The following is an 11,582-nucleotide window of genomic DNA, read 5'->3' as shown; positions in this document are numbered from 1 at the left end:
GAGAGAGAGAGAGAGAGAGAGAGAGAGAGAGAGAGAGAGAGAGAGAGCATAAGGGAAAAGAATAACCATTACACAAAGAAATGATTGATCTAACTAAAATTATAGTTATTTTTAGCTCTAACCGTATTTTCCGTATTTTCCGTAGAATAAAGGCAATGCATATAACATGCATATAAGGTTATTATTGCTAACATTATAATAGAATTTAACAAAAAAAAATAGTTTTCTTGACTATACTTTACAATAATTATTTCTTTATGTGATTACAAGTACCGAATATTTTTTTCTGAGTGTAGGGATTGTGAGATCGCGCGGTGAATTTGCGTAAAAACGTGAAAGCTCGGGAGAAACGGCGAAGCGAAAATTGCCGCGAGGACAAACGCGGATGATACCCTTCGTTGTCGCGAAGGAAGGAACGTTGCTTGGAATTTCTTTCTTCTGTAAACCTCGTTACACTTATTATCGCTCTCGTTTCGTCGAGACGTCCCTTAACGCGAAGGAAAACGCGGAGACGCGGTGTCCTTCTCGTTAGCTATTTTTATTAGCCGTTTAACGACGATGCGACAAGTTGGTCGCGGCGAGGTTATTTCAATTTCTACTCGGCGCATTTTCGCGTCCGACGCGCCGTGTTTATTCGCGCGCGCAAACACGCAAGCCAAATTATTATGAAAATGTAGCATCTACGCGAGCATGAAACTTACGGTAATAAAGTTAACAGGTGTCACATCACGGGATCCAATATTTCGCCTAGATACTATTTAATTAGAACGCGCGCGGTAATGAGACCGAGAATGCCTGTTTTATCATTCGCGCAAGTCGGTTTCATAGCTTGAAATATTCCGTTACGCATACATATGTTTTCTCCTTGTGCCTCTTTTTTTCTTATAGTTAATTAGTGCAGAATGTCGCTCTATTCCTTAGCCATAAAATTCTATAATTTTTTTTAGCGTACGATACGAAATATTTTAAATATCTTTATTGGAAATTACTTACGACAAACCAATTACGCCTATTAAAAATTTTTTTCTTATTGTGTCTGCATTATATAACTTTTTTAAGTATTGAAGCAATAGAAAAAGAAAAATAGGTAAAGGACCAGGAAGAGAGAGAGAGAAAGAGAGAGAGAGAGAGAGAGAGAGAGAGAGAGAGGGAAATATTTAAATAAATATTACATTTATATGTTATAACATTCTGAAGGCCGCGATACGTGACAATATTTTTTTTCTGATACATAAAAAGAGATAAATGTAAACATAAAAATATATGTTTACACGCGACAAACAACGCGTACCTCGCCCAATATTTTTCGATTCTTTATCGAGGTTCACGTATTCTCGATCGAGGATAAAACATTTATATTGTTTCTGCGCTTCGGTTTCGATACTTCTTATCGTAGCGAGTATATCATGATAATGTACACAAACCTCCGTAGATATCTAAATAACAAAATACGGAGACTCGACTACGCGTGTAATAGTCTCGTTCACAAAATGATAATAGAATGATGATAATAGAAAATAATGATAATAGAAATGATGATAATAGAAATGATGATAATAGAAAATGTAAATTAGGCAAGACCATTATCTGGTTCTTATTGACCGGTTAGTATTCTTTTAAATTTTTTAGTAATAGAGTCGAAAACAGGAATTCCTTGTAGTGAACCTACAAAGAGCGTTATTATTATCTCTCTCGTGCGAGCTAATTATGGCAGCAATCTGGAGAACGTTGCGAAATTAGCGCGCGGACAGAATTGATTGTAACACGTCGCACAGGCGCGAGTCATCGCACGTAGAAAGAAACGCGGGAGAAACGTTTGTCTGGCGTTTACGATTCAGAAGGCTAATTCGTCGTTAATCCAATGGCCGACCTTAAGATCCACTTAACGCCACGCCGACGATATATCGTCGAAACCGCCACTCGCCGTCGTGAAATTCCGCCCTAAAGTAATTAAACAGCGCGTCATCGAAGCGCAACTTTATCGTGCACAGCGTCGCCCTGGCCATCTCTGCCATTAGCGTCCCCGAACGTCTGTGTTCTGGAGCCGTTGATATGGATGCCGTTGGTATCGATGCCGGCGACTACACGGCGACGGCGAGCAACGCAAATTCTCCCTGGCGTAGCCTAATGTAATCGTCGAAACGTCGAGCGCGCGAAAGCAGATTCCGCGCGTGCTCGTTTGAAAATAAAACAGCGTCCCGTTTCAGTCGATCAAGTGCACTTCCCGACACCGACCTCTAATTATGCCCTAAATTTAAATCGACGCCGGCGAAAATCGTGCAACGCGTGCTGCGCTTTCGCACGCCTCGATGTGTTCGTGCAAATTCGACAACGAGACGCGGTAATCGCACTGCAGACGTTATTACTTTCTGAACGTTATTAGATTAGACAGATAGACAGTTATTCTTTGGAACGGGAGGAAAATCTGATGATTTCTTTTATTTCTTCATATAAATTCTCTTCAATTTTACTATCTCGGGCAGAACAAAAATGAGGAGAAAACGACTAGAAAACTCACCTGACTATGGCCTGATCTGACTCACCTGATAGTCAACTGACCATTTCACTTTCCAATCACGATTCGACCATTTTCTCGTCATTTCGATGACATCATGATTTTCTGTTCTATTTAGGTTTCTAGTAATAGGAATAAACTCAGTAACATCTATCCTATTAAGGAACATAGAAATTTACTATGTTTTACTAGAAACACAGCAAAAACTTTGATAGCATATTTCAGCTTCTAAAATATGAATAACAAATGAAATGAAAGGATAGCGAATCAATTGCAGAATGTCGATCTGTTCCTCGATTATAAAATGCTGTAGCGATTTTTATTACAAAATGTTCTCCGTGTACTCTCCATTACGCATTTCTATCCACCAAAGGTTCTCGACTCGCTATCGACGAGAAACGAGAAAGCCGAGTGATTTCTGTATACGCCTCGATTCTCTCGCAAGTGTAGATTTTCGACGGAACAAAGACCGACCGGCCAACGCACTGATCGTTGATACAAAACGCGAACATCGAGTCGAGTATTTTTCTATTAAAGCCTGCTCGAAAGATCTTCCGCATTTCGCGCAGGCGTTCGAGAGCACGCATTCTCGCACGAATATCCGTGGCATCCGGTTTCGAGTCGCGCCGGTAACAACACATAATGGAAACGAAGGACGAGTGGATCGATTCGACCGATAGACGCGAGCAATCGGGCCGAGATGCGAGAACTACTTTACAGTCGTGTCCGAATTAATTGTCCTGGCGTGCCGGGTTCCGACGTAGGATAGCCTCCAGACGAATTTTTCGTTAAACTCTCTCCAAATAAAGCTTCAAGGGAGCTAAGATATCGCCGTAATTTCATTAAGCTTGCTTAAGATTTGAATACCAAAGAATAAGTATAAGGACGCTGCAGAGTTGCCAGAAAATTAAATTTCAAAATTCCCCAATATTTTTAGATTCTCCAGATAAAAGTCGAGAATTTTCCATGACTAGTAATTAATCATAAGTATTGCAAAAAAGAATGCAGTTACGAGGAAAGAAGTGGTAAAAAATATTGAATAAAATATAAATTTTTATTATTTTAGTAATATCGATAACATATTTAGTATTGAAAAATTTTTATGTGAAAGTTGAAAATAAATGTGATAAATTATATTTTAATTATATATACTAAAAAGTAACAATCACATGTTACTTTCCTATAAATATTTAAAATTAAACCAGAACAAATTTAACAATAATAAAGTCTAATTTCTAAAAATTAAAACAGAAGTAACAATTACATAAATTTATCTAAAAAATGAGCAATGTATGGACTAACATATGGTTTGCAATACTGACTGAGACAATTTACTTATTTTAGAACTGATATTTGGAGCTTCTGAATCTGTTTATCTATTAAATCAGATTCTCTTTGTTCTTCAGTTATAATCTTAAATTCTTCTAGGAAGCAAGAAAAATGGACGCAAGAACGCCTCAAAAGACCAATTTAAATTTCTATCACATTTTCAGGTTTTCCATGACTTTGACAACGAAATTTGATATTTTTCCCTGATATTTCCTGGTTTTCCAAGTTTGTGGCAACCTTGACGCGAGGTGAATTTTATGGTGAACATATTACAGAATTTTGTAATCGAAAAACAGATCGACATTCGGCAGTAATTATTCTTTCATCTCATATGTGCTATTTGGATAATTGAAACATGCTAAAAAATTTGTCATATTTCTAGCAAAATTTACTATATTTCATATCCAGATGAACCTCGCTGACAGTCTATTCCTGCGCTATTAAAAACATAGTAAAATTGAAAAGAATTTATACGAAAGAAAAAGAAAACTATAATATGCTCCTCGTGTAAAGATCCTGTTAGTTTGCGAATGAGCAAAGCGCGTACGCGGCATTCTATTTTACACTTATTTCATACGTATCTCGCGCAATTCGTCAAAATGATGCATTATTCTCGATTCTACGCTCAGAAGTTCACACGTGGAAAATTTCCCGGAAATGCGGGAACGTACCGTTCGCGTGTACTTGTAAATAATCGCGAAGCTTTCAGCTGCTCGAAAAGGCGTTCGCGAATTTTACGAAAAGGTTAATTAAAAATTCGTTACGTAAAATGTTGTAAAAGTTGCAAAGGTTCGTTGCGCAACATAACGGAATCGTTATATAACGAACAATCGAAGCGCGCCGTGGAGAGTCGGTGTTTCCGCGAGCGAACGATCCCCGCGCGGTAAAACATTTTACCTCTTGGTGAAATAACGCGAAAAAATATCTCTGACGTGTGTTGTTGACGTTAAACGAAATGTCGCGGTAGATCTGCGAGTAATGTATTTCGCCGTTTTCTCCCTCTTGTTTAGATCATCGCCCTCCGCGCAAACGCTAATCCCTTTACGCTCTGTATCGCTTTTATCTCTGGTCACGAGAAACGAGCCACCCTCATTGTCGTGCATTTGCCCGCGGTAAGATATCAAACAGCAGACGGAGGACGAGAGGTGTGGAGATTACGAACGAGAGATCCCTCGGCACGTACTTGAAATTCGCGTAGAGAAATTCGCGCCGACGACGTGTCGGAGGTTAAATCGCATTTGTACTTAACGACGACGTTAGATTCCGTGAGCGGCTGTTTTTCCAGCCGTGAAGAGTAAATGGCGTTACGCACGCCGACACGGTTATTGACGGTTAAACACACCGTTGTTTCGCGCCACTACGGGAAGGAGAGAACGAGAGAGTCGACCGTGTTTAGATGATGACGTGCGTAATATATTCGGGAGAAAAATTGCGATTGCCCGGTCGGCGCCCCACAAAGTGCGTGAGGATATTAATGCGAATACACGCGTAGGTACACACATCGAGCGAAGAAGTGAGAGAGGCAAAGTAGAGAGAGAGAGAGAGGGAGGAAGAGAGAGGAAGAGAGGAACGGAGAGAACTAGTTGTCCATATAATTACATGCTAATGCCGAGTTTCGCGAGATCCGTGGGAGGAAAACGTGTTTTCGTAGCAACGCACAGTACTTTCATATGGGGTCGCTCGAAAAATAGACAAAAGATATTAGACAGATTTAGCTAAAGCTTTCACACGTCATACACAAACGTGAAGAGCGAAGTTCTATTCGGATGTAAATTAAGGCTGTATATCTCGAAAAAGAAAAAAAATTGGAAAAAGTAAAGGTTAACGTATATTAAAGGTTAACGTATCTAAAAGTGACCACAAAGATAGTAATGGAAAATAGAGATAGAAGTGATCTGTATGAGCCAATTATTGCGAATAGGTAATTAAGTAATTAATTAATTCTTTTACCGTGCTTTGCAACACATGCCGATTGACTGTCGCATTCTAAATAGCGTCGATATACACAGAGATAGCCTGTGAAACAATTCGTCGATGATAAATATTGTGTATACAGATCAACGTGCGATACAAGTCAATCCCGGAATAACGAGATTTTCATCGCTGCATAATATCGTCCTGTTTTCTTTTTTTACAGCTCCCGGTCGCGAGAAAATTACCGTTGTAAATTACAGCTGCAGATTGCACATCCCGTGCGATCACGTTCCGGTTAATTGCATTAGCGGAATGACTTGCATCCAGCTTAATGGGGAAGAGGTGAGCTCTCGAAATTCTCTGACGTACGGTAGTCCGGGGATCTACCTGACCGAGAAGCCGCGAGCCAATGCCAAACGCGGATAAAAAATCGTTTGCTTCGCCATTATCGCGCCCCCGTCTCCCCCCCAAACCCTTCTTCTTCCCGCTCTTTGCAAATAGCCACGTTAATTACTCGGAGGAAGCCTGGTTGCTACGCTCGGATCGGAATTATAAAGCGCCTACTTTCTCGGATATCGCCGTTATTCATCAGTTGCGGGCGAAAGGGAGATATTGAAAAGAAGGGGCGTGAGTTTTCTTTCGCGACGCAGAGACAAGCGTTCAATTGGAAGGCCGATCTTGAGGAGGGATGTGGCGAGACTGCAATTATGCAATTGCTTGATTGGACTCAATCAATTCTTATTCGCGACGATAACTCCTATCGATACTGCACATAGAAAGTATTCCTCCCATTTCCCTATCTTACTTCCACGCCGGGTAATTAGACGGTGAATTAAGTTCAGCAGTAGCCTGCGGTGGTATAGCAGCAATGAATTAAATTCAAAGAAATTCTATATTAGAGAGAAGCGCGCGGAACGCTGCCTCTTAAAATAAAGCTTTCTTAGTCGCGAGAGATAACTATGTTACTCGTGATATAATCTAATCGAAGTTAGAGCGAGCGTAACTTTCTCAATTAGTGCGACTATCAACTTACCACATCATCGAAATCCGCGTTCTACCCGCACCTCGTTCGGCATCACACATTTTCCGCTCGCCCTGTCTCTCTCGTCGTCGCTGCGCCATGTTATGTGTGTGTATGTATGTATGCCCTCGCCAACTGAAAACAAAAGTGAAGTAAGAAATCTCTTCTATTCTATTTGGGATTATTCGTAATGATATTTTGATACAACATTAAAAACTACATATTAAAAAATGCTACATGTTGTTGAGTGCTATAATAATAATGTTCTATCGATGACTTTTTGCTTTATGACTTTTGGCTAGTCTCCCCGAGATATTCAACAAGTAAAAAAATCGTAATTATGTCATTGCTAAGTGAACAGATACTGCGAGGATTGCAGAAATATCGTGGAAAATTGTGCGTGTCGTTAGTCGCCGCGACTATGGAAAGATATAAAAGATGGACGAAAAGGGTAGTTAAAATCAAGTTACGGAATATGCCGGGCTCCTACCTCGAATTACACGCTTCACCAACGATCAAAACCGACGTGAGGTCAACCTTCAATGCTGCGAATATGGAGGGATGTGTTTCGCGTATCGATCGCCGCTATTTGTCACGATTTACCGCGAATAAACGCCTGAACCATCCTCGCAAAGGACCGTGTGAACTCGCGGGAACGCTCCCGATTTCAAACGTCGATTCGAGGCACTCGCCGAAAAGGAGGACCGCTGCGCCTTCGAGCGGACGAGCCGCGAATTAAAGTGCGCGCGCCACGTCGGTAAGTCAACTTCCGTTCTTTCCATCGGAGCTACACTCTCCACGCTCGACACAGAACAACGTATACTTGAGGCTTGACGGGAAAGAGGGATAGAGAAAGAAAGAAAAAAAAAATCGCGAAATAATGCAGACCAGCCAGTTTTTTCCAGGATGTTTTTAAGAAATCCTTTGGACATTTGTACTCCGTGGGTATATCTGATTTTGAAAGTAGCCGATAATCAGATATTACCCAGTCAGCGGTAAACATACCATCACTCGGTGTGTACACTCAGGCCGCCAAGTGCTCGGATTTGACGGACTAGTCGTTCGCGAGCTAATCTTCGCGGTGATTAACATCTGTATTTTCGCACGATGCCGGTATTTTGGTGGCATCCTCGAGGGTTCCATTAATCTCGAACGATTGTGACTCGCGCGTTTCATTGCAAATAAACAGAACAAAAATTTGATCGTCGATACCGCCACTGAATATGGCGGAATGCGCGGCGGAACTCTCGGAGCTCGAGAGGAAGCAGAGAACGATCGACAAAGCGCCTTTTCGAAATCTGATCATCAGCGATACCACGATATTGGACAAAGTTGAGGGTAGGATGCCGTGCGAGAGATGTTTCGCCTCGCGGAAGTACTTCTGTTACCATTGTTATCTGCCCGTGATTGATCAGACGTATTTTCCACGAGTGAAGGTACGTTGCGATTTGTGTTGCAATCTATATAATTTCAAAATCGAAATGTTGGTTTAATTACAATTAGAGGCACATTCTTCACTCTTGTCATTTTCAGTTGCCTATTAAAATAGACATAGTTAAACATCGTCGCGAGATAGCTGGCAAGAGCACAGCTATTCATGCTGCGATATTGGCACCAGAGGATGTGAAGATCTACACATATCCACAGATTCCTGAGATAGACAAAGAGGAAGTATGAGAGAATAACAATACGTTCATCAGTTTTACACAACTCTTAAGAGTACTTGTTAATTTAAAGAATATAATCCCTTAGACTATTTTAATTTTCCCTAGCAAAACCGCCATACGAGTGGAGGATCTTTTTATGAGGGAAAAGACAAACAATGAAGAGAGCCAAAATCCTACCACAACGGAAAGGATCAACACTGTGCTTCCTATAAAAAGGGCTATTTTTATAGACAGCACATGGCAGCAAACCAAAGAGATATATAAAGATACTAGGTTGAATGGTACGTGGATAGAATTTGCAATTTTTGTATGACATTTCTGTCATTTATACAATGATACTCGGAATATTGCAGGACTACGTTGTGTAGTTCTAAAGTCAAGGATCTCTCAGTTCTGGCGAAATCAAAAGAACTGTCCAAGATGGTACTTGGCAACAATTGAAGCGATTCATCAATTTTTAGTGGAACTACATACGTGTGCCTTTGGTGCTGTAGAGAATTACGCTGATTTAGATGACTCTATGGTAAATAGAACACAAGACTTTGTGATTCCCAATGAAGAATACTTAGAAACGTATTTGCCATTGGATCTGAAATACAACGGGCAATACGACAATCTTTTGTACTTCTTCAAATATATGTATGATAAGATTCACACTATGTATGATCATAACAAACTATTAGCTTATAGGAGACCACTTTTGTAATTATTTTATCACTGTACAATTTATGACTGTACAACTGTACAACTGATGACAAAAGCAACTAATGAGTAGATTTATCAGTTAGCCTAGATTGAAAATATTGTGTTTGGCTGTTATTTCTCTTGCGTAATTGAACACTAAGAGTGAAACCAGAAATTGTCATTCTACGTTATGAGAGAAATAACAAAGTCTTGAAAGAGTGCAAGTTTATGTTCATTAGATTTAGATAGGTTAGGAATCCTAGGGACCTCATACCGTCACTCGCAATTGCACTCGCGACAATTCTGACTCTTATATTCGTATTGTAAGCATCGAAATATGCGATTAAATGGCGTAAAATCATTAACTATGATGAATTCCGACAAGAAGAATAGTCCGTCATATTTACCATGTTCCCATTTAATTCCTCAAGAACACACGATCGGAGTCAGAGTCGCGATTGCGTTCCAATTCTATCTCCCGATCGCACGGTCATTGCACGTGCTTGCATCGCGGCATTAGCTGTGGTAAATGTTTGCCGAATAAACAATAACAAAAATAACCTTCGCGAGCGTGCGGAGAGGGAAGAGAGGGAGCGGGAGCGCGCACGGCGCACGGAGCGTACCTAAACAAGGTGGGGGCGGCACGCCGCACGGAGCGGCTCTCGAGCGCGAGCAGTAGCGCGATCTGACGTCACACGCGGTGCACTTCACCCCGTCCTTCCTCGCGTCCGTCGCGCGCGGCCGTAGCGCTCGCAGCAGTCGCGGCCGTCTGCGATGAGTTTAGTTTTGAAAACAAGGGGCCGCCCGCCGCTCGCCATCGCACGTCGTCGTCGTCGTCGCGCTCGCTCCGCGTAGACGAGGCGCTCGGTCAGACGCATCGCGGACGGATCGACCGTAAGTGGATCGTCGAGGATCGTGCCGTGTCGTGCCGTGGACGTTTATCGCTCCTTCCGTCCCTCTTTCCTACACGCATACGTACGTACATCCGTCCCTCCGTTCACTCACTCACTCACTCACTCTCGCTCGTTCGTTTCTTCCTCTCTCTCTCTTTCTATTGCGTTATTTCTCCACTGTGTCCCCTCATCTAGCCGTTTCCCTGATCGTCAGCACCTCCTACGCTCCCCGCGTCTCTGTGCCGTGTAATCCTTCGTGTCTACATCGAAACGTGACCGATACAAAAAAAATGGACGCCCTACGGGAGCAGGTGATGATCAATCAGTTCGTGCTAGCTGCGGGCTGTGCCAGGGAGCAGGCAAAGCAGTTGCTACAAGCGGCGCATTGGCAATTTGAGGTAAGAAAACAAGACTAACAGCACGAGAGAGAGAGAGAGAGAGAGAGAGAGAGAGAGAGAGAGAGAGAGAGAGAGAGAGAGAGAGAGAGAGAGAGAGAGAGAGAGAGAGAGAGAGAGAGAGAGAGAGAGAGAGAGAGAGAGAGAGAGAGAGAGAGAGAGAGAGAGAGAGAGAGAGAGAGAGAGAGAGAGAGAGAGAGAGAGAGAGAGAGAGAGAGAGAGAGAGAGAGAGAGAGAGAGAGAGAAATACAGAGCGGTGTGTTGTGTGTGGGTGAAGACAGAGAGAAGGGAAAGCAAATGCGAAAAAAACAGCACGAGTGAGCATATAAGTCCTTATTACGCGCCCTTAGCGATGCATATACTTGGCTATATAATAACGCGCACGAGACATACACTCTCTCGCCTGAACGCCGCTACGTAAACAAAGCGACGAAAATGGCCGATCGCCGCTGCCGTCGACTCCGCTATGTAACACTCTATTTTCCAACGCCGGCCGTTCACACGAAGCGGCGATAACGCGGCGAGTTCGTTGCTGATCGGCGGACATTCGCGGTCCTTTCCGGATCAATGTCGATTTCGACGTCGAGCAGTGATATCGCGACGTCGCCACCACCGCCGTCGCGTTCAACGTCAATGAGCACGCGGCGTAGCCGCCTCGGTTCGCTTCATTCATAAAAATCACGCTACGCGTTAATAGCCGTGCGTTTAAATCATCACGCCGATCTCTCCCGTGTGTGCGATGCCCGCTCGTGGAAGATCCGTGGCCCATAATCTCGCGTTGCGTCCTTATCAAGATCGCCAGCGCTACAATCGCCGTAAACCATAACGCGTCGTGCGAAACGGCGGGCGTAAATAATGGCTCTCACACGCGCACATCGTCGTCGTCGTCGTCATCATCGTGGTCTCGATTATCGGTTTCATTGCGTGCTGCGAACGTACTCTTCGCAGCGGAGATTGAAGCCGGCGCGTTCGATTTCCGATTTGGCCGGCCACGCGAAACCGGCCCTTCCGCCTCTATTGCTCTTTCGTATTGCGCAAATAGGTATGGGAATGGCGTTGCGAGAGAGCCACCGCTGTCTTTCGCATTACACACCGCGAATATAATCGCGAGAGCGTGTAGTGAGAGAGAAAGAGAGAGAGAGAGAGAGAGAGAGGGGGGGGGGG

The 11,582-nt window shown here is 42.9% G+C and overlaps 3 protein-coding genes across 7 annotated transcripts in view; 2 read left to right on the top strand and 1 right to left on the bottom strand.

Annotated features, from left to right (window-relative positions):
- Nucleotides 1-11,582, bottom strand: part of LOC116840467 (diuretic hormone 44) — a 64,328-nt gene that overhangs the window by 51,805 nt on the left and 941 nt on the right. Inside the window, exons 1-3 of one of the 5 annotated variants that reach the window (XM_032807209.1) lie at nt 9,538-9,568; nt 8,921-9,035; nt 6,792-6,914 (exon numbers count right to left, since the gene is read on the bottom strand). The gene's annotated coding sequence lies outside the window, so the exon portion shown is untranslated. The other 4 variants (XM_032807212.1, XM_032807210.1, XM_032807208.1 and 1 more) reach the window with 4 other exon arrangements.
- On the top strand, nt 7,969-9,495 carry LOC116840466 (DTW domain-containing protein 1). The gene is made up of 4 exons (XM_032807207.1): nt 7,969-8,215; nt 8,313-8,450; nt 8,532-8,727; nt 8,800-9,495. The coding sequence occupies exons 1-4, from the start codon at nt 8,003-8,005 to the stop codon at nt 9,150-9,152; spliced, it is 900 nt and encodes a 299-aa protein (XP_032663098.1). The 5' UTR covers nt 7,969-8,002; the 3' UTR covers nt 9,153-9,495.
- LOC116840468 (UBA-like domain-containing protein 2) overlaps nt 10,279-11,582 on the top strand; it is an 11,432-nt gene continuing 10,128 nt past the window's right edge. The window contains exon 1 of the mRNA XM_032807218.1: nt 10,279-10,421. Within this exon, the coding sequence (XP_032663109.1) occupies nt 10,314-10,421 (108 nt within the window). The 5' untranslated portion in view covers nt 10,279-10,313. The remainder of the gene's footprint in view (nt 10,422-11,582) is intronic.

Source organism: Odontomachus brunneus, unplaced genomic scaffold (genome assembly GCF_010583005.1).
Source record: "Odontomachus brunneus isolate Ranch 3 - 2012 unplaced genomic scaffold, Obru_v1 Obru_scaffold_010, whole genome shotgun sequence".
NCBI lineage: Eukaryota > Metazoa > Arthropoda > Insecta > Hymenoptera > Formicidae > Odontomachus > Odontomachus brunneus.
This window is presented reverse-complemented; position numbering and strand designations above follow the sequence as displayed.